Source organism: Cebus imitator, unplaced genomic scaffold, assembly GCF_001604975.1.
Source record: "Cebus imitator isolate Cc_AM_T3 unplaced genomic scaffold, Cebus_imitator-1.0 Scaffold212, whole genome shotgun sequence".
Lineage (NCBI taxonomy): Eukaryota > Metazoa > Chordata > Mammalia > Primates > Cebidae > Cebus > Cebus imitator.
In genome coordinates, this window is record NW_016107527.1 from 3,506,539 (window position 1) to 3,530,128 (window position 23,590).

At 43.8% G+C, this 23,590-nt stretch overlaps 1 protein-coding gene across 2 annotated transcripts in view; it reads left to right on the top strand.

The window, feature by feature from the left end:
• PLXNC1 (plexin C1) overlaps positions 1-23,590 on the top strand; it is a 160,014-nt gene that overhangs the window by 15,277 nt on the left and 121,147 nt on the right. For both annotated transcript variants that reach the window (XM_017548650.2, XM_037745770.1), the window contains exons 2-3: positions 6,465-6,605; positions 18,767-18,901. In XM_017548650.2, the coding sequence (XP_017404139.1) occupies positions 6,465-6,605; positions 18,767-18,901 (276 nt within the window). The remainder of the gene's footprint in view (positions 1-6,464; positions 6,606-18,766; positions 18,902-23,590) is intronic.

The following is a 23,590-nucleotide window of genomic DNA, read 5'->3' on the forward strand; positions in this document are numbered from 1 at the left end:
AAAAAAAAAAATTAACCAGGCATGGTATCACATGCCTGTAATCCCAGCTACTCAGGAGGCTGAGGCAGGAGAATTGCTTGAACCTGGGAGGCAGAGGTTGCAGAGAGCCAAGATCGTACCACTGCTACTCCAGTCTGGGCAACAAAGTGAGACTCTGTCTCAAAAAAAAAAATAAAAAGAATCTAGGAAAATGCAGTTTTTACACTATCTGCCATTTACATCTTTTTTGTGAATTATTTGAGTCAGGTTATCTTTTTGTAAGTGATTGACTGAAATTAGCCATAGGGAGGAGAAGGAGGTTTAGGTGGCGGTGGGGAAGGGACAGAAAGTAGGAAGAAGTATGAATCTTGTAGAGTGGGACTTTGCTGGTGCGTCGGCCTGGGAGGCTGGGGACACTGGGGCCCGTGGAGGGAGGGGAAAGGGTAGAAGGAGGTGACATACAAGCCTCACCACCTTGCATCTTCCCATGGCTGTGCCGCACACCAGCGATGCTTACCTGGTCTAGAGGTTGCCCAGCTATGTCCCTAAGCACACGCTGAACCTCTCCTTTTGATCATTTGTGTCCCCAGTGTAAATTCTTCCTTCAGACGATCAGAGAGAGGCCATCACCTAGTCAGATCCCGGTCCACACTGTATATGCTAGAATGGAGAAAGGCAACCCGAGCTCTCCTGTCTAATAAAATCACTGCCTGACTTGGGCATATAGTTGTTCTTTCCATCTCTGTAGCTAGATAAAAATAATCTAATTATTTTCACACACATGATTTCATCTGGGCCTCACAACAACACTGAGAGGCAGGACATGCGGTATTACTGAGTCCATTTCACAGATATGGTCACTGAGGATCAGGAAACTTAGCTTGCTGGAATCAAGCACTCTATAATAGGGACAGAGCAGGGTCCGGAACTTGGGTGCAGGGCTCCTTCAGAGGTTTCCCAATGGTAAGTGGGCCCCTCGGGAAGTAATCCAAAATGATGAAACTGCTTCAAAACAAATGAATCCCAAAGGGAACAGAATATAAAATTAACTGCCTGAGAGAGGCATTTTTTCCATGTACAAGAAATTGATAGGCACCCAGTCGGTATTTCCTCCCACCTGGTAAGGTAAAATCAACACACAGGAATCCTTTTAGCACCTTGGGGGCAAAACACTTGACTTTTGTAGGTGCTCAATACTGGAGGCCCCAGTTTTGTCCCTGTTCTTTCCCGACGTTGCCACAAATGCTGGAGCATGGCTGTGAGTGCCCTGCCTGAACCTCGATGAGCCGGGCCATCTCTCACGTGGTGGGGCAGAGCCGAACTGTGGCGCAACTCTAGAGGGTGCATTTCACACCTTGCGATGCATGACTGGTGCCCCCTGGAGTTGTGCAAGACACAACGGGGGAATGTTTATTGTCCATGAAAACTCATATGAAGCAGCTGCAAAGAAGTCTAGCTGTTTTCCTCATGAAATGCCCATGATTCCCTGCACACACACACACCCCTCAGGAGCCTTGGTCCCATTTTGCTATATCAGGCCCAAACCTCTTTCTCTCTTTCAGCCCAAACATTGTTTGAGCCAAGGTAGCTTTCTCCTCCAACTGAGAAAAGTTTCCCTCTTAGAGCCGGCGAACGTGTAGGCGTGACGTTATGCTTAGACATGGCAGGAAGGAGAAGCAGAGTGACAACTCTGAGGGAACCAAGAAAGCCCAAAGGGGAGACAAGGTTTAGAGCAAAATCAAGATTGGATTTTGTCATGAAAGGCAGAACTGGCAAAAGCATCATTACAAGGCATTAACCTTGTTACACACAGACGAACAAGCAGAGGCTGGGATTCAGAAATAAATTACACATAATAAACTAGACAGAATAGGCTGAGAGCAACATTAGCGATTATGCCCTAAGGGGAGAGAAGGGCAAGATAGAAAATAGGCCGGAAAAAAGGAGAGAAAGAATAATCTCTGGACGCAGGGGGCTGACGGCACTGTTTCCCCTTTTCTTCTGCCTGGTTCCCTGGGTATTAACCTCATTTTTGTGAGGACGTTTCTCAGGAGCCTGTCTTTCTTTTGTTTTCATTTGCTGCAATGAGCATAAGAAAGCCATTCAAAGGGTTCCTTTTCCCATTCACAGAGACCTGTCCATTTCTGTGTGTTTCCAGCACAAAAGAATCCATTTCCATTCAGCCAGAGCAGCCCCTAGAGTTTTCATGAGGTCTGAGCCTCCTCTCCCATTTTCTTCCAGGCTCGCTGTTGTAATTGGCTACAAAATCCTGACTGTGGCCAGGGTCCTCCAGGGTGGTGAGAGGAACAGGCACTCGTCCACGTCCTGGTCCCTGCAGCTGAGGAATAGCTGCAGTTTAGTATCTGCTCCAACAGGTTGTGATTGTCATTTCTCAAACAGTGACTTGCTTTTGGTTCCAAGTAGCAGAAAACCCAACCAACAGTGGCTTACACCATGGCAACTGTTGTGAACTTAGTCAAATGGTTGCAAGTTGGAGGTCTGAGGCTCACAGGTTAAAAGAAGAGAGACACCTTTTCTTTTCCCTGCACCAATATTAGCATATTGCCTTCCATCCTTCATCTTGAATCTCATGGAAACAGAGTGATTACCACGCATCTACACATGGTGACATCACACAACTGTATTCCAGAGGAGGAAGTGAGGGATGAGGGCAAATGGCTTCTCCTCTAAAGCCTTCTGTTATCAAGGAGGAAATTTATTCCCAGAAATCCTTCCAGTGGACTTCTTACATCTCCCTGCCCAGGACTGGGTCACATGACCACCTTTAGCTCTAAGGGTTAGGAAAGCCAATGTCTGGCAATAGGGATTGGAGTTGCCGTTTGGCTTGACCCAATGATGGCTTCCACCAGGCTTGGGTTCTTTGCTATCTCAACAAAATTAGGGTTCTTCTTGGCAAAGAGGAAATAACTGCCGTGGGTGTGGCAGTAGCGTGCATTTTTAAATGAAGTGATGATAGCAAGCATGGGTTATGTGTTGCTATGTGCCAAGCACTGTTCTAAGGGTTATTGAGGCTTATGCACTAACCCATCCGGTCCTCATAAAAAGTCTGTGGCATAAAAAGTCTGTGCTGTTAACATCATTTCCACCATATAGAGGAGGAACCTGAGTCACCGAGAGATTAAATCACATGTACAAAATTACTTAGCTAAAAAGTGACAGAGCCAGGAGTCAAACTTAGGTGTTCCTGCTCACTATGCTACACTGTCTTTATTAGGTAAGATGATAAAATACTTCAAGTAGCACACAGTGAGTGTTAATATATGTTAGCTGGTATTCTTATTACTGCTATTATCATCTCTTTTTTGTAACCACCCTGGCAGTCAGACACATCAGCCTTATTAGATGGTTTAGAAAGCCAACCCCTCACAGGATTAAATTAATTGCCCAGGTCACCCAGTGGGTGAGAACCAAGCTCAAATGCACATGAGTCCTGGGTGGTGTGTTCTCTCAGATTTGAGAATGTTGATTTAATGGCTGCACCACTTACCTTTGCTACCTTTTTTTAAGGTAGGCTTCCACTTTGTTGTCCAGGCTGGAGTACGGTGGCTCAGTCATAGCTCACTGTAACCTGGAACTCCTGGACTCAAGCGATCCACCTGCCTCAGCCTCCTGAATAGGTGGGACAACAGGTGTGTGCCACACACCTAGCTAATTTTTTATTTTTGTGGAGATGGGGGTCTTGCTGACAGGCTGGTCTCCAGCTCTTGGCCTCATGCAATCCTCTCCCCTCAGTTACCTATACTATTGATCCCAGACTTACTTTGAAAAAACTACAGGCTGGGCGGGGTGGCTCATGCCTGTAATCCCAGTACTTTGGGAGGCTGAGATGGGTAGATCACCTAAGGTCGGGAGTTCGAAACCAACCTGACCAACATGGAGAAACCCTGTCTCTACTAAAAATACAAAATTAGCCAGGCATGGTGGCACATGCCTGTAATCCGAGCTACTCGGTAGGCTGAGGCAGGAGAATCGCTTGAACCTGGGAGGCAGAGGTTGCAGTGAGCCAAGATTGCACCATTGCACTCCAGCCTGGGCAGCAAGAATGAAACTCCATCTCAAAAAAGAAAAAAAACTACAATTGTTGAGGGCAGCCAGAAATCACAGAAGAACACCAGGAAGGGTGAGATGGTAATTTGGGACAGATTTCTCCTTGTTCCCTTTCAGCTGCCTCTGTGTTTTTGGAGCCAGTCTTTTACAAACAGGATCTCTTATCCCACCTCAGGAAAAGCTACCTATGGTTCTTGGTGAATTAGAACAGGTACGGTGTTAAGCACCTACTGTATACCAAACCTGGATGTACACTCTCCCATCTGGACCCTGTGGATAACCTGCAGTCCACATCCATTACTTTTTCTGTGTTGTGACATGAAGCGGAATGGAATCCTCCAGCCAGAGATAGTGACATTAGAACATTCTGGATACCAGGGCAGACATGATGCCCTATTCTCCGCCTTAGCCTTTCCGCAGTGCTCAGATATTTAATAAAAATAACAAGCATGGTCAGCTGATCCGTTTGAACAATTCTGGATTTATTTTAAAGCAAGATGTGTGGCGTGGTTTTACTTATTTTTTTTAATCCTAAAGGTCATCTGATTTTTCTTTTTCTGCTTATAGTCATGAGGCTTCCTTATCTAAATAATGATCTATTGTTTCAATCCTTAGACTCACAGATAATTTTTTTCCCTTCAATTTTCACAGGACAGCTCCTCATCTTCCCATATTAAATGAAAAGTATCTTTCAACAAGAAAAAAAAAATACTCTAATGAGCTTTCCCCAAATCTTCTTAAACCAAGTTCACTATAGAATATTTTATGCAAAAATGTTGCTTTCTCTTAGGTTGTGACATCTTTTGCTTGAAAAGTGATCAGGGCACTGGATGAATTCTTGCTGGTTTATCTTTCCCTTGCAGCGCAACTTCAACAAAGAAATATAGACGGCACTTTAAAGGCTTCAGAAATCAATTTAGACCATAATCCATTTAGTTTAGATGTTAATGAAAGTTGGTGGGTTTAAAAATAATGAATATTTAATAAGACATAAATTGAAAGACATAAACACTGTTGGCAATAATATAATGAAGTTAATAAGTCTTAGCCTCCGAGCGGCCACCTCCCCCTCCCCAAACAGGGTGATTTTAGGAGTCACTGTGTTGCTTACTGAAGTTTGCTGGCTACAACTTCAATGTGCCTTTAAAAACCTTAGTACAGTTGGGAACTAAGCTCTGGCAGATAAAGTGTGCTATCACACTGTGTTCGGTAACTGCAGACGGCAACGGCTCTTCCTAGCTCCATATCTTCCAAAGATTTGTGTAACAAACTCAGTTTCCTGTTGTTGAAGGCAGGACGCAGCATGAAGCACTTCATTCCTTTTCAACAGAAAAGAAAAAGACATTTTGGTCGACACTGTCTCTGCTCTGGGTTTAAAGAGGGGCTTTGTTTAATGATCAGGAGCAAGCCTGTGATTACATGTGCTCAGAGCCTCAGACAATTTAAATGCCTTCAGGTTGCGAGTTAGGCTTTGTGCTTTCCCCTTTAAAAGCATCAGCACCAGGGCCAGCCCTTCGCCTTGGTTCCTCCTTAGCTCTGTGGCTCGATCCTACCCATTGTCCACGACTGCGTATTTGTCTTTTCCCCCCTGAATCAGCGACCCTATCTTCGGGCTTTCTGCGGTCCCTTTTTGTAAGCCCAGAATCCCTCCTTTCTGCCGTCACACCCGATAGGATCGTCCGTGTCACATCTTGGGAAATGTTTGTGTTTAACCTCACAGAAGCCAACGCCTAGCTAAAATGAATTGGCGGCAGGATTTTGAAAACAGCCAAGTATAAGAGTCTGCCTCCCAATTCCGCGGTGGGCTGTCTCTTGGCACTAAAGTGGAATTCAGCTTCATATACCAGCTGGGGGGTGTTAAATAGGTGGCCAGCTCGCTCTGGCACTCAGTACCTGTTCATACGTAGTAAACAGGGGCTTTCTTTGGTTGGGCAGGTATGGTGATTTTGCAAGGTAATGAAGGGTTGTTCCTAGGGACTCTTATCTAAGAAAATGTAGGCCGGGCCCGATGGCTCACGCCTGTAATCCCAGCACTTTGGGAGGCCGAGGCGGGCAGATCACGAGGTCAGGAGATCGAGACCATCGAGGCCAACATGGTGAAACCCCGTCTCTACTAAAAAAAAGTACAAAAATTAGCTGGGCGTGCTGGTGGGCGCCTGTAGTCCCAGCTACTGGGGAGGCTGAGGCAGGAGAATCACTTGAACTCAGGAGGCGGAGGTTGCAGTGAGACGAGATCGCGCCACTGCACTCCAGCCTGGCGACAGAGAGAGACTCCATCTCAAAAAAAAAAAAAAGAAAAAGAAAAAGTATATGGGATCCTGCCTAGGAGGGCGTGAGTGACATTTTATCAGTATAATGAGAAGTATCATTGTTAAAAATTGTTATTATTTTTTTTGTGCGTTTGTGTGCATGTTCAGAAAGAAGGGGATCCACCTGAAAGAGTCCAACCAATCGCGTCGTCTACCGTGATCCATTCCGACCTGACATCCGTTTATGGCACCGTGGTAATGAACAGGACTGTTTTATTCTTGGGGACTGGAGGTGGCCAATTACTTAAGGTTGGTTTTCTGTGCCTTCTTCAAATGTCTGTTTTAATAGTGACATTTTATGCCTTTAAAAAAAAAATTTAATGCTTCTGAGTTATGCATGGGACCAAACCAAAAACTTTGTGAACTCCTCAGAGACTCCCAGAAATGACCTGTAAGAAAACCTGGAATTCTGTGTGTAAGACGCCCCCTGGCCATGTAATGAATACCAGCTGCCTTGCTGCCCAGGAGTGCACCAAGATATTTTTCCTTCCTTCCTCATAAGCTGCTTGGGTGAGGTAAACGGAGGTCTGGTCCCTACACCAACCCTGACTCACCTTCCCAAGACATGTAACCTTTTAGTTCTAGCTCCTTTATCATGGAAATGTACAAAGCACCTGATTTCTCACAACTTCAAAGAGATAAGAGATTATAAGGCTTGAAAAGAAGAAAAAACAGGTGTTCCTTCCCTCCAGCCCACTTGCCACCCACAGAGGGGGTTTGTTTTCTGCCCTTTGTACCCACACACACCACAGAGAGGTTAGAGATCTAAAATCCTTTGAGACTCCTCTTGACTTTCATCTTAGAGGACTATTTTTTCCCCACTGTATGGATTTACCCCTGTCAAGTGCAGGTTTTTATTCACTTTTGAGAGGGGAAGAGGGGAGGAGGAGAAAATAAAATCAGAGATACCAAATTGTCTGAAGTTATGTAGTGGTCATCTTATCAATGCCATCAGCAAGCATTTATTGAAGATCTTCTGTGGTCTCCAATAATATTCCTGGTCGGGATCTGCACTATTTGTATGACAAACTACTGAGATTCCTTTGCCTCTCTGCAGCCAGTCCATTTACTCTCAGCTCAGATTCTTAATTGAATAATAGTAGATCTGTTTCCCAACTAATCTCCCATAGATCACTTGCTGTGTGACTTTAGGTGAAATTGCTTAACCTCTCTGAGCCTCTATTTACTTATCAGTAAAATACAGTTCTACTAGACAACCCAGAAAAAGCCTTTCCTCTTCTGATGGTCTCTATTTCTGTCTTCTGCACATGTATTCCCCAACCCCACCCATCCCTGAGCCAAACCTATTTACTTGTTCCTGTTTGATCCTGTTTCCAAATATGATCCTGTTTCCACACTTTTGCTCACAGCATACCCCCAGCCTGAAATGCGTTTTGCTTTTTTCTCTTATTTACGGAACCTTACGTATCTAAGCTCTGGCTCAGCTCAAACCCCACCTCCTCTTTGATGACATCTAAGCCTGGAGTGACCTTACTCCTCTCTTATCTCCTGAAATACTCATGATTGAGGTCCTTCTTGTGACTCCTTCCAAATGCCTTGCCTGGAGACCTCACCTTATCGCTGGTGTTTGTCTTGCCTTCCCAACTTGATTTTAAGCCTCGTGAGAAGGGGGCCATGAATTCCCGCAGCCTAATACAGTGCTGAGTGCCTGGTAGGCATTTGATTTAATCTGTTTTCTTTGGAGGAAACCCAGTAACATATGGGAGGGAGTTTGTTTGTATGCACATTCTTTTAAAATATACATTGATCATCGTTGCTGCTGTGTTAGCGTTATTTCCTGGGGAAGGGTAAATACCCATCCGTCATTCTACACAAGTGACTCAGTGACGTCCGTAGCGCCACCAACCTGGTCAGGCTTATTGGACCCATTTGCCTGGCAGGAGTTTCCATCAAGCCTTTCTGGGCCTCCTCTCCAATTATCTCTTCAGATTTGGGATGTTTTTGACGAGTGTTTTGACAAGAACACTGTTTCCCCAAAGCCGAGCCAATCAAACTGCTACATGGTGAATTGGAGGTGAAGGAACACTCATCTATAAATAGTTCCCATGGGACGGCCTGGTTTTGCCTGTCCTGCTTGTTCCCCAGCAGTTTGCATGCAGCTGGCCAGCTTTTAGCAATGTTGCAGCAACCAGTGAGTGGCACCAGGCTGCAGCCTCACGCTGCTGGGGAGGCCGAGGCCCACCGAAGTCTCCACCTCCTTGGGGTCTGCATGGGGTACCCATTCAGAAGCCACCTGTGTGGCCTTGATGTTTCTTTAAGGGTTTGAGTAACAAAGGCAGTTTTTTGTTGTTTGTTTTGTGACTGTTAACATTTCCACAGTGCTTCCTAGATGCCAAGTGACTCTACATCTTCTAACAAATTCAGTCCTCTCCCTGACCCAGTGAGGCAGGCCTCCTATTCCCATTTGACAGATGAGGGAATCGAGGCCCAGAGAAATGAGATGATTTTGCTCAGGGTCACACAGGGGCAGAGCAGGGATATGAACCCAGAATGACTTCACAGACTGCACTAAGATCCCCCATGCTACACTGACTTTGCAGCCTGTGCTGCAGACATCGAAACCACTCTCTGAGCATTCCGGGGACAAGTGGGAGACACTAGGATAGGGGTCCATGCGCCGGGGTAGAGGGACACATGCTCCTGGGGTGAGTCAGGCTTCGTAGAGGCCCGGGAAAGAGTCCCAGCCTGAGAAGAAGGCGGACTGTCTGACTGAGGGAATACCTCACTGGCATGGTAACTTCTTGGAAATTAATACTCACCCCTGCCAGGCCCCAATAAGAGAGAACTTTTCTCACTCAGGAGAAGGGTATGAGGGAAGAGCTTGAGCTGACTTGGCCCGCCAGGCTCCCTAGGGCAGCTCGGTAATACCCAAGCCTCCCTTCTGTATCCTGTGTACAGATTATTGGATGCAGCCCCTGAATTTACCCAGAATCCTGAAGACCCAGAATCGTGCGGATGATTCAGAAGCCACTGATAATCCTCAAATCCCTTTATTCAGAAGCTTTTGGCTTCTCCCTTGCCAAGGCTTGTCACCAGAACTGTTAGAAAGGAAGACACTGATAGACACAAGCTTGGCTCCTTAAGCCACAGCGTGGGGGAACTAATGAGCGGCAAAAAACAAAACCCAACCCAAACGCAGACAGTAGGAGGGGGAGAAGAAAGAGGGCTTGGAGCAGCCACAGCCTGACTCATCAGTTTCCGAGTGATCATGAGTTGACGGCATTTTGACACGTGGCAGGCGCGGTTATATATACCTCATTGAGAGTCAGGAAACAGCGATTGGGGCCCAACTGCTGTTACTTACCACCACCAGTAAAAGCCGGACTTCTTAAATCTCTGCAAATCCTATGAGTTTTTATATAATTTGGTGCAATTTTAATCCTCATGTTATTTAAATAATTTTTCCTTATTGTGAAAGTAATATATGCTCATGTAAAAAGCTGCCGAGTCGTCGGGGGTGAGAGGATGCCAAAGAAAAAATTACCCCTAATTGTGTTGTGCAGAAGCAACCGCTGTCAGCATTTTGGACTCTCTGTGTAGTTGAGGTCAGATTTTGCGTCCAATTTTACGTCCTTTTCCTCAGTTAGTGAGGGAAAAAATGCTTATGTTAAAATGTTCTTGCAAACCCTTTGTAAACAGTATTTTTAAATAATGATATCATATTCTATTATTTGGGTACATTATTTAGAACTTAAGCTGAGGTACTGGATCACTTTTAAAAGTATCTTTAAAGACACACATTTTCCAAGGAAGACGGCATTACCTCCAAAGGTAAGATTTCGCTGATGCTCTGTGAAGAAATGAAAGGCTACAGTACGCCAGCACCTTCGCTATCCTCCTTCTCTTGCCTTTCGACCTAAGTCCCTTTATAAGATTTTGGGAAAATCGAAGGAATTTAGAACTCGAAGAGTCCTTTGAGAGCATCTAACCTGCTCTTTGATTTTATCAGTGTGCAGTCCCATGGTCGTGAGGCGAGTTCTGTCTAGTCACCCTCTGCAGTTATTTCCCCATCCTGCTTCCTTTCGGAACATGATTGCATGCTGTCATTTTTCAGTTGTCAGCGTCTCCACTGAGATCAGCTGAAAAGTATGGCCACGCTGAACTCAGCCTTGGAGAATTCACATTGCACGTGTTGCGCAGCTGACACATTTCAGTAAACACACACCGTGTCTTTCTCCAGATTACGGCGCAGCCCATCATGTGGGTTGGATTCCTTTGAGCTGACCCTGTTGCCTATGGAAAGTTATCCTTATTTCAAGGGCAGAATGGCATATTTTGAGCTTTTCCAGATGGTCAAATAAGTAATAACGGAATATGCATGAAATTTGAAATTTGTCACTTTATGCATGCCCATTAACCTTTCTTGTAAGCGTAAAAGATAAGAAGGCAGTGGGCAAGGAAGAAGAATCGCTAACATTTCTGAGCTCTCGGTGTGCTGCGCATTAGAACCAGCGTCTGCACGGGTTAACTCGTTTCATCCTTACCAGTCAATGCTCTCACCATCTCCACTTTATAAATGAAAAACCCAAGGCTTCGAGAGGTTAGGTATCTTGTTCAAGGTGCTCTGAAGCAAAATTATCTGTTCCCAGAGTCCGAGCTTCTAGCCCCCAGCTAAAGTGCAGTAACTCTAACAGAGCTTAGTAGAGTTTGAGGAATTGGTTTTTATTTTGTATTTTCCTTCTAAGGTTGGAGTATAAGGGCTGAGACCAAGATGCAGGTGTTTGAGGTTTCATGAGGAGGGGCCGGGAACCCTGTGATTTAGTTTGTTCCTATTTGGGGATGGCCACCTGACAACCCAGCTGAGTGTAGAGCCCGCTCCTCGTAGAGCTCCATGTGGTTCAAGGGGGTCTCTGAATCCTGTTTATAAAGGGTTTGCAATAACATTTTAATGTAAGCATTTTCCCAGCTTTACCCCAGTGGGCTCCTTTGTAGGAAAGGTAGGAATCCTGTATTCAAGTTGATGTTTTGATTGGTTTCAGCAGTAAGAGACTAGTGTCTCCCTGTCATCCCAGGGACTGAATTAGGGTTCAGGATACGGGAAGCTGTATCACACAGCTCTATCCTGTCCCCATATCCAGTCTTGAGGTATTTCTTATGTGCTTAGGGTCGACCGGTTACCTATGTGGCTCTCAAAATTCCAGTCCCGCTTAACGGGTTTTTTTTTTTTTTTTCTTTTTTGAGCCAAGGTCTGACTCTATCGCCCAGGCTGGAGTGCAGCGGTGCGGTCTCAGCTCACTACAACCTCTGCCTCCCAGGCTTAAGTGATCCTCCTACCTCAGCCTCTTGAGTAGCTGGAACTACAGGCCTGTGCCCCCACGTCTGGCGGATTTTTTGTATAGACAGGGTGTTGCCATGTTGCCCAGGCTGGTCTCGAACTCCTAGGCTCTAGAGAGCCTCCCACCTCGGCTTTCCAAAGAGCCGGGATTACAGGCATGAGCCACTGCACACGGCCCCGCTGATGGATTTGGTTTATTGCAATCACAGTAAAATTAAACCAGTTCCAAAGAGTTCTGTCTGAATTCAAACAGAAGCAAAACCTGTGTGCTACCTAAAGAGTACTCCTTGACTCTGGTTATGAAAGTTTTTGAATGAACGTAAGAGAAAAAATATCTTTTGTAAAAACAAGCTCTACTGTCCACCTAGAAAATGTTCAAACAAGGAATAGGAGAACTTGGGGAACCTAGGACAGGACCTGGGACCGGAAGTGGTGGGGCAGTGGGGGGATGGCTGAGCCAACAGACCAAAAAGTAAAAACAGCAGGAAGTGTCAAAACTCTTCTGTGGATTCACTGATTGGCGGTTTAGGATGTCATGTGAAGCCTACTTCAAGTTCCCCCCCACCTTATTAATTCCGATTTATGAGTTTGCACAGTTTGAAACTTTTAGTCCCCGAATAATCCACAGATCTAGAACTTGTGGTTCAGACTGTATGCTTCTCTTACTATCCACATGGTAATAAGCAGATTGGTAACAAAAGAGAAATTTGCCTTAATCTTTATATTTCGTCTTTGTTACTCCTAGCTACTGAGGCACATTAAATACTTATCTTGCTTTCTCGTGTGTGTGTGTGTGTGTGTGTGTGTGTGTGTGTGTGTGTGTGTGCATGCATCACAGGCATGCACGTTTGTGTGTAGTCATGCATATGTGTGTGTGTGTATGTGGTTTAAGTCTCCTTTCCAGCATTTCTCAGAAACCACTTATGGAAAAAAATAATAATAAATGAAAGGGTTGGCTTATTTGCCTTTCAACTGGTTAGCCCCACAGAGAGCCATAGGAAATGAAACTTGGCATAAAATATTTTAGCTTTTTGAACACCTGTGGCGTTTCCATCTCATGGCAATCATAAAGACAAAAAATAGAATCTTTTGTTTAATTTTTCTCCCCCCTCATTTTCCTTACCATGGTATCCTTCCCATGGGTGGTCTTGAGCCTGTCTTGCAATTGTATGGTGTGGAAGTCTCCACTCAGTTAATTTCAGCAGTGTAGTTGGGAGTTTTGCATGCAACAAAAATCCCTAGGCCAGTTAATAGTCTACCATGAGGCTTCAGGAAGACGTCAGCATAAACAATATATTGACAGGAACTGAAATTCTCCACAGAGAAAATTTGTTTTCTACACAGGCTTCAGCTGGAAAAAGCTAAAGAGCCCCTTAAAATCTTGAATGCTAATAGAATCGTTTTTTTATTTAATAAATATTTACTGGGCACCTTTTATGTGCCAGGCACCATTCTGGATGCTGAATATACAAAGGTAAACAAAACAGACAATGCCCCTGCTTCCCTGGTGAGAAGAAAAAGATAGAAAACAAGCAAATGGATTAATCAGTGATAAAGACACTTCAGATAGGGCTAAGTGCTATCAAGAAAACAGAGCGATGGGTAGAGAGTGACAGAGGTGTTCAGCAGAGAAGTGATCAGGGAAAGCCTCTCAGAGGAGGTGATGTTGGAGGCTTGGATGAAGGAGTATACAAGCATACACATGGAGAAAGTTCAGATTGACTTCAGATAAGATCTGTATTATGTTCGTATCCTGGAAGCAATAGATAAAAATCTACGTCGTGCCCACGGAGTGTGTGTGTGTGTGTGTGTGTGTGTGTGTGTGTGTGTGAATTGGATGAGCTTTCTCTTATGCAAAATGCAACCCATTTTGGATTTTTGTGACTCATCGTTACTTCCTGCATTGCTTCACTTGATCATGTTCTTTTTCCCGAGGCTGCCCGCCTAAATGGAGCTGAGGAAGGAAGGTTTCCCTTGCTCCAGTCTTGTTGGCTTTTATCTCTGTGTTGATATTCTCATGGAGTTTACAGTGAGAAAGTCCAAGGGTTCCATCAGTGCCAGTGGGCTGGGGTTTGGGCGAGGTGAGAGACGATATTAACACAGATCATCTTGTCTGTGAGAGAGATGAGACTCCAGGGGCCACAGGAGCGGAAATCCCTCCCTACTCTGCATAGCACATTTGGGACCCTGTGGTGAAAATTAAAACTTCCTCTTGTCCTGTCCTTAGGATTATGGAGAGCATTGTTTGCATAATCTAGCAAAAAGAAAACAGTTTGAGTTACTCACCCTCAAGGATTTTAAAATTTAAATTATATGTATTTTTTTAATTTTTAAATTTTTTATTATTTTTTTGACACAGAGTCTCACTCTGTCACCCAGGCTATAGTGCAGTGGCATGATCTCAGCTCACTGCAACCTCTGCCTCCCGGGTTCAAGCTATTCTGTCTCAGCCTCCTGGGATTACAGGCACCTGCCACCACGCCTGGCTAATTTTTATATCTTTAGTACAGACGGGGTTTCACCATGTTGGTCAGGCTGGTCTCAAACTCCTGACCTCATGATCCACCCACTTCAGCCTCCCAAAGTGCTGGGCTTACAGGCATAAGCCACCATGCCCAGCGTATATATTTATTTTTAAGGTAATACATTGATATCATTTAAAACTCAAAAGAACCAAGAAAATATTCTGTGAAAGTCACCTGTTCTTGACTTCCAAGGCAACCAATGATAGTAGTTTCATGGGTATCTTTCCAGAGACAGTTTATATCTGTCTATAGGCAAAAGAGTGAAGATATTCTTCCTCCCTTTTATTGAAACATAAAACACAGTAAACAGACATGTTATATATGTAAAAATACCTGTATATGTATATATGTGTGTATTTACAAATATATCTACATATTTAATATAACACATTAAATATACCAGGGAGCTTTCTAATTATTTCTGTAGCTGAATAGTATTCCCTTGTTGGTACTATAGTTTACTTAACCAGTATCTTATTGCTGGACACTCAGGTTGTTTTAATCTTTTCTTTATAACAATGCTACAATGAATATATATCATTTCACATATATATATGAGGGGCTACAGGGTCCAAGGGTATGTGCTTTATAATTTTGATAGATCATGCCAAGTTGCCTTCTAGAGAGGTTCCACCATTGATGAAACATACTAATTTAAACCCAGCATCTATGGCTATCAGGACAAGCCTCAGTGAAAACCACACTAAGTGGATTTTTTAAGAAACTGATTGGTAAAACCCTGGACCACAGAACTCTTTGATGAAAGAAAGAAAGAGAGAGAGAGAGGAGAGAGAGAGAAAGAAAGGAAGAAAGAAAAGAAAGAGAGGGAGGGAGGGAGGAAGGAAGGAAGGGAGGGAGGGAAGGAAGGAAGGCAAGCTTTCTTGCCATAATTCAGAGTTCTAGAGAGAATACTGGTGCTTCACTCTGATAATTTTTTAAAAGATGAATGAAAGAAAGAAAAGAAAGGCAAGAAAAGAAAAGAAAGGCTTCCTTGCCATAATTCAGAGCTCTAGAGCGAATACTGGTGCTTCATTTCCAAGGTAACAAATAAATAAATCAATGTTGCACCCAATTAGATCTTTCCACGTGCCACCATCTGTATCACTGATGCTCCAGGAGTAACTAAAATAAGCCCCCAGTAAAAACTGCCATGCAGCTCCTAATTTACATAAAATGGATGAGTGGGGGTGTAAAGCATGTTTTTACTTACATTCTTATTTTAAAGCAAACCCCACAGATACAATGTCGTTTCACCTCAATATATTTTGTTATGCCTCTCTCAAGAACTGCAGTCATTTTCTTAAATAATTGTAACCATACTGCCATGATCACAGGTAACAAAATGATCAGTAATTCTTTAGGATCACTTACTATTCAGTCCGTGTAACGAAATATTCCCAACTGATTCAAAAAAATATTTAAAATGGTGTTGTTCAAACTGGTATCTGTACAAAGTTCTCAAACCAAATTTGGTTGTTCTGTCTACTATCTAGAGCAGTCTCCTCCCTTACTTTTATTCCCTGCCACTGACTTACTGAAAAGCCAGGTTTTTTGCCCTATCGAATGGCTCATATCATGTGTTTGGCTTTTTGCTTCTTCGTGGTATCATTTAGCTTCGTGGTATCATTTACTCCTGCTTTCTAGTGCTAAATGGAAGTTAGCGCTAAAGACTTGATTAGATTCTGGTTCAACTTTATTGGCAAGATGCATTATGGGTCGTGCTGCCCAATGATGCTTTTGCCATGATGAATTCCTGAAGAGATGCTGGGGTGGCAGCTTCTCTTCTCTTGACCCTCCCTTGAGAATATTTCTATCAATGTTTGTTTAAAAAAATGGCTTCCTGTTTCTCTTCCTCTATGCAACTGCTTTCCAGAACCAGGTCAACTGAATTTGAACTGATTAATACAGCTAATGAATTAGAGATGGCAAATCCTGGCAAGCCCATACCTTGGTCAGTGCCTGCCCCGTGGCTCCACTGTCAGGATTCTGTAGAGCAGTATTGGCCAAGAGAACTTTCTGTGATGATAGAAATGTTCTCCATCGGCTGAGGCGGGTGGACCACAAGGTCAAGAGATCGAGACCATCCTGGCCAACATGGTGAAACCGTTTCTACTAAAAATACAAAAATTAGCCAGGCGTTTGGCATGCGCCTGTAGTCCCAGCTACTTGGGAGGCTGAGGCGGAAGAATCGCTTGAACCCGGGAGGAGGTGGAAGTTGCAGTGAGCCGAGACTGCGCCACTGTGCTCCAGCCCGGCAACAGAGCAAGACTCCATCTCAAAAAAAAAAAAAAGAAATCTTCTCCATCTGTCCTCTCCAATATGGTAGCCAGTCACCATAGGTAGCTAGTGAACACTTGAAATGTTGCTAGTGTTTTTATTTAAATTTAAATATCCATTATGTGACTAGTGGCTACCATATTGGATAGGGCAGCTATAAAGTCATTTTAAAATGAGTTGAGACACACACGTTTCCCACCTCTCTTAGGACCTAACTGCTTCTGTTTTAAAAAGAGCTTTTAAGAAGTCATATTTAATATGTTTGGTGAGTGAGATCGACTTCTGCAAAGCTGCTGCTGAATTTGGTGAGCAGGCCAAGGGCTTCAAGTGAGCCACTGTTTGCACCAAATCCACCTGGGCCTGACCCAAGCACATGGAAGGAAGTCACCGATTGCAGGGCAATGCTAGACTCCGGCCCAGGTCCTGGAAAAGGGAGGTGAATGCAGGAAGTTCCTCTGTGTGCAAAATGGATAAGAAGCCTTTGGCTAAACAGCAAATACCTAACTGCCATCAGGATATGTGGGTACAGGCATGTTATTGATTAGTAGATGTGTGAGATAGACTTTGTCCAAAAAGAATCTCAGGTGCCAATTTTTTTCTTTTGCAAACTATGCACCCAATGTAGCTGATGCCTGCAGTGGTAGAGATACGAATATAGATAATCTGTCTGGATGTGTTCAAACTGACAAAATGTAGAACACCTTCACTTTTCAAAGTAGTGGGTACAAATTGTGTTAGGTACAAAGATGACAAAGGGATAGGTATAGAGGTGATTAAGAAGACATGGTCTCAGGCCAGTCAGCGGAGGTGGAAGGAAGCTGAGATCGCACCACTGCACTCCAGCCTAGGTGACTGAGCAAGACTCTGTCTCAAAAAAAAAAAAAAAAGACGTGGTTCCTGCCCAAAAGGAGCTTGCAATCTAGTAATAGATTATTATCTATTGAGTATTGATTCTGTGCTAAGCATCTTTCACAGTTCTTATTTGATCCTTACTAAACTGTAATAAGGAAGGCACTATTAGCCCCATTTTAGAGATTAAAAAATTGAGGCCCAGGGAGATTAAGTAAGTTACTAGTTCAAAGTAGTGCAGCTACTTAAAGAATGGAGGCAGGATGCAAACCCAGGCTTAAGCCACCGTTACATTTCTCTAGCACTATAGGATTAGAGTCTCCCCATGGGCCTTCATGCCTGTACTTCAAACTCTGCCTTCTCACCATCGCCTCTTGCTCCTCAACTCAAAGCCCTGCCATGGCTTCCTCTCTCTCTCATCTACAGAAAAAGCCAAGCTCTTTACATAGGCCCGCAAGACCCTTGATTACCCTTCCCTGGTGTCTATCTCACCCCTCTCTGCCTCTCTCTGCTGGAGCTACCCTGGCCTCCTCCCATTTTGGTTACTTTGTGCTGGCAGGGCTGCTTTTAAGAACACATTTCGTGCAAGTATGAAAATAACTCACCTCCTGCAAGTCTAAATAAATATCACCTTTTCAGTGACACCTACCCTGAACATATATTCTCTAACCCCTGACCCCACTATATTTTATAATGTACTGTTTTCTTATTAATTGTCTGCCATTACTCACCCCACCACACACAAACACACACACACACACACACACACACACACACACACATACACACGAATGTAAGTTTTGTGAGGTCAGGAGCTCTCCCTTCCGCATTTTGTTCACTGCCATTTTCCAAACATCCAGAACAGTGCTGAGTACATACTGGGTGTTTGGTAGATGTTCGTTGACTGAGATGGATGAGGCTGTCAGGTATGTCCAATTTCAAAACCACTGAGTCCTGAGCCACACTTGCATATATTTTATATGTGAACACATACCTGTTTGTCTGTATCTGCCAAGTTAATCTGGGTCACTTCAAACTGTATGACAGTCAGAGTATCCTGTGCAAATACATGTGGGAGCTACTTCCTTTAATTTCCAGTCTCTCTTGAGATAGCACTAATGAAGCTGTCACTTGTGGCTTCCCATTGGGCCAGACATGGTCAGAAATTGTGGTCAGCAAGTTTCCACATATAAGGATACTACCCCGGCCTTGAAGAGTGGCTTTTTTTTTGTTCGTTCATTTTTCATGACTTTGCCCTTACAAAAGAAGAAATACTATGCTGTTATTACCAGCCTTGTTGAGGACTGAGGTTGTGAGAGAATGTTAGGGAGCATGGTACCTTAGCCAGTATTTGTAGGGAGTGAGAATGGAAGTAGCTTTATGATTAAGTTACAAGCTTTCCAACCCCAGTATTCAAAGCATTGAATAGAAATCATGTTTCTCTTTTTGAAAAAAAAAATTAGGTTATTCTTGGTGAGAATTTGACTTCAAATTGTCCGGAGGTGATCTATGAAATTAAAGAAGAGACACCTGTTTTCTACAAGCTTGTTCCTGATCCTGTGAAGAATATCTACATTTATCTAACAGCTGGGAAAGAGGTAGGTAGTAATACTAGTTATTGCTTCTGACTTATGAATAAAAACGGTTTAATTGATGTCATTATCTAGTAGCCAAGCTTTTACTTTACAGAGTTTAAGCAGTGCTCCAGGCTTTGAGGAGACCCGCTGTGGTTCACAGCCATGGAATTAAAAACCTTACTGACTGTCAGTAAGTAAGCAAGAAATATTACCTATTTAGACAATTTTATTATTGGCTATATTTCCAGTGCCAAGTTTTTCAGAGGAGGGTGTGCTTGCAAATGGGCACATAATCAGCAAGGTAACTGAATTTACACATTTATTGTGTGGGCACTGAATGGTTAGATGCATTTATGAATATACCCAATGGGACTGGCTTTGGAATTTGGGGTTAATATCAGGCCACAGTCTCATACACATTCATGAACCAGGAAATATATGGTGCTCACCCTCCCCGTCTTCATTTATCTGGCTGGTTTGGCTTTTCTTTTGCTTCTGCTTACTGAAATAAACGTAATATATTTTTACATTCTCTTCATCTTTACCAAGTGCTTTCACCAAGGGAAGGGAAAAAGAAACTAATTGTTAGTGAGTCTCTCCTATGAATTAGTCACTGTTCTTTGCATGATCGCTGTCTAGATGCATAGAATTGTGTACATACACATACACACAAGTATTGGAAACAATGTTAATGAAATGTGTTACTGACCGGGCATAGTGGCTCATGCCTGTCATCCCAGCACTTTGGGAGGCTGAGGTAGGAGGATCACTTGAGGCCAAGAGTTTAAGTCTGGAGTGAGCCGTGATAGAACCACTGTTCCTCAGTCTGGTTGACAAAGCAAGAGCCCGTCTCAAAAAAAAAAGAAAGAAAGAAAAGAAAACAAAGGCCGAGTATAGTGGCTCACACTGGTAATCCTAGCACTTTGGGGAGGTCAAGGCGGGTGGATCACCTGAGTTCAAGAGTTCAAGACCAGCCTGGGCAACATGATGAAACCCTCTCTCCACTAAAAATTTAAACAATTAGCCGGCCATGGTGGCACATGCCTGTAATCCCAGCTACTTAGGAGGCTGAAGAATAAGAATCACTTGAAACCAGGAGGTGGAGGTTGCAGTGAGCTGACATCACACCACTACACCCCAGCTTGGGCCACAGAGTGAGACTGTCTGAAAAAGGGAAAAAAAAGAAGAAAAAGAAATGTGTTATTAATTTAATGAGGGAGTTACCTTTGTTTTCTATTACGAATCAAACTTGGAGAGGTTAAATAACTTGTTCAAGAATATCAATATATATGTATATATTTGTAGGTTAGCCTTTGCAGGGCTAGGACAGAAATTCAATCCTGATTCTAAAGCCTGTGATAAATTATATTAAATCCAAAATTTGTAAAAACAGGACATTCTTTGGCTCAATGGTTTTGACCTATGACCATTTTGACATAGAAAGTACAAAGATAATTGAGACTTCCATACTTATATAATGGATGCAACGGATACTCTCAGCCCACCCCTGGTTTTTCATCCTTTTCCTGTCAATCATTCTAAGGAGAATAGAATGACAGCAATCTACATGTGCTTTTTGAGTCACAGATAAGATGTGCAAGTAATTTGTAGTTTCTGGTATTCTTATAAAGATGTTATTGCTCTTTGCACATCGAAAAGTCAGGGATATCAAAATGACCGCATTGAGATGGCCACATCTTCACACAAAGTCTGTAAGCCAGTCCTTCACCACACAGAATCTCCTATGCCAATCTGTTTCACCATTCACACACTTTGTATTGTGTTTCTTCCCTGGGGATCCCATCTTTGAAAGACTTTTCTCTACTCAACAAACTGCACATATTAAGTAACAGTTCCCATTCCCAGGGTTTATTTATCAGGGGCATCTCAAAACTGCTGGTCAGAGTACTGACTGTGCTCCCACATGGAGCTGATAAAATTCCAACCCAAAGCAAAGATACTTGACATCTTGCTTCATCGTGCATGTTTTTCCATTCAGTTTTTTGAAATATTGCAAATAGCTCATAAGCCCCCATTACTTCCTTCATGGATAGTAATGGAACCTCAGAACTCAGGACTCTAGGCTGGGAACTATTATGAAAAGCCACCAGTGCTTGATGGGTTTCCACTTTCTAGAAAGCAAAAAGTTCCAATCTTTGGTCATTCAAAGCCTAAAGTCCTGAGGAGAGCTTTTGACTGGGCATCAAAGCCGTTAGCCCTGCATTCTTCATTTAGGATTACTGCTAGAGATTCTATTATTTGAACTCTGGCTAAGCAAATATAACCCCTAAAGAGACAAAGCCCAAAAAAAGCTCTTTCCTAGATTCTTGGGGAGATAGGAAAAGCCAAACTAATAAACTAAGGGATATCCGTAAGATGGTATGATATGGGGCTGCTAAAAGTAATCATATGGAGATATATGCATTAATGTGGAATAGTCACCAAGGTGTGTTATTAAATTAGAAGAACAGGTCTAATGTAGTATTTAGTGTCCTCTCTCTCTCTTTTTTTTTTTTTGGAGATGGAGTCTTGCTCTGTAGCCCAGGCTAGAGTAGAGTGGCGCGATCTTGGCTCACTACAACCTCCACCACCCAGGTTCAAGCAGTTCTCCTGTCCTGGCTCCCTAGTAGCTGGGACTACAGTCACACACTACCATGCCTGGCTAATTTATTTATTTATTTTTTTATTTATTAGAGATGGGGTTTCACCATATTGGTCAGGCTGGTCTCGAACTCCTAACCTCAGGTGATCCACCCACCTTGGCCTCTCAAAGTGCTGGGATTACAAGAATGGGCCACCTTGCCCAGCCCTCTCTCTCTTTTTTGAAACAGAACCTCACTCTGACGCCCAGGCTGGAGTGCGGTGGTGCAATCTTGACTCACTGCAACTTCCACCTCCCAGGTTCAAGCGATTCTCTGCCTCAGCCTCCTGACTAGCTGGGATTATGCCCAGATAATTTTTGTACTTTTGGTAGAGATGGGGTTGGCCAGGCTGGTCTTGAATTCCAGGCCTAAAATGACCTGCACAGCTTGGCCTCCCCAAGTGCTGGGATTACAGGTATGAGCCACCATGTCTGGCCTGTGTCCTCCATCTTATACAGAGTTATATTTGCATGTTTAAATATACTGAGTAATAGTTCTCAGAGAATATTCTGGAGACCCATATTCCACAGAATGTTCTGAGCAAAAGTGGTCCCATGACCAGCTGTTACTTACTATACTCAGTGTTTAAATACACTGAGTAATAGTTCTCAGAGAGTGTTCTGGAGGCCCATATTCCACAGAATGTTCTGAGCAAAAGTGGTCCCATGACCAGCTGTTACTCCTCCTGGAGTGCCGCGGGGCTCAGCATATTCAAAGGCTCTTAGAAGCCCTGTGCTAAGGAAACCTGTTTTGCTTTTCAGCCTAAGGTTTTACATTTGTTGGATCGTGGACCCCTTTTCTTGTATAATAGCAGTAACTGATACTTATGGAACATTTAGTACTTGTCAGACAATGGTTCGTAATAACCCCATGAAGTCGGAAGAACCATCACCATTTTACAGATGAGGAAACAAGGTTAGAGAGACTGCATGACACTTATTAAATCCTCCACTGTTACAAAGGTGTTTGTGAACTGCAAGGAAATACCCACATTCTGGCTCAGGACCACTGCATCAGTCAGCAGTGTCGGGGACTATGGAATGGAAGGGCGTGGTTATCCTCCGGGAAGTCAACTTGAAAGTGAATGATCCACCTCAGGATAGTCCCTGTTTTCCTCACAAAATAGAGGAAAATAGAGAGCTCCCTTCTAGAACTCTTTACGTCTCTAACCTGTTAAACAAATTATTTATACTTTCTAGCATGCACAACTTCCTGGCATAAGGAGTTCTACAAGTTCCCTTCCTACCTGCTGTGTGGTTTTGCCTACAGAAAGCTCGTGGTGTGATGCTCAGCTACTCCCTGCTTTTTACCACCCGGCTTGGAGGCTCTGACTGGCTGCCTAGATGTCTGGGCCTGCCCAGCTGGGGTGGACTCTTTGTGGGCTGCTGCTTCCTGACAACCGCAAGAGGCAGCTCTAGGGATAGGGAAGTGATGTGGCTACTCCCCCTGTTTCTTTTATTTTCAACTCCACTGGTGGGGTGTGAGCAAGCAAGCCGAGAGCTGAGGTGCGGTGCTGCCCCTGGCAGGCGTGTGGAACGGCTTAGCCCCTGGTCCTCTGCATTTCCATATTAAGTGCCAACCTCCTGCTGACACTCCTGGGGCAGAGCCTTTGCTATTCCCAAATGCTCATTTCCAAAATGCCATTGGCCACACATGGACTGTCTCTGTATGAAAGCCAGGCAACCTGATTGCACGATCCCAATGGAAATCATCATTAGCAGATTGGAAACCTAATTGCATGTGATTCACCTGAAGGAGCTCTTAAAATACAGATTCCTGGCCGGGCATGGTGGCTCACACCTGTAATCCCAGCACTTTGGGAGGCTAAGGTGGGTAGATCACCTGAGGTCAGGAATTCAAGACCAGCCTGACCAACATGGAGAAACCCTGTCTCTACTTACTAAAAATACAAAATTAGCCAGGTGTGGTGGTAGATGCCTATTATCCCAGCTACTCAGCAGGCTGAGGCAGGAGAATCACTTGAACCTGGCAGGCGGAGGTTGCCGTGAGCCTAGATCGTGTCATTACACTCCAGCCTGGGCAGCAAAAGCAAAACTCTGTCTCAAAA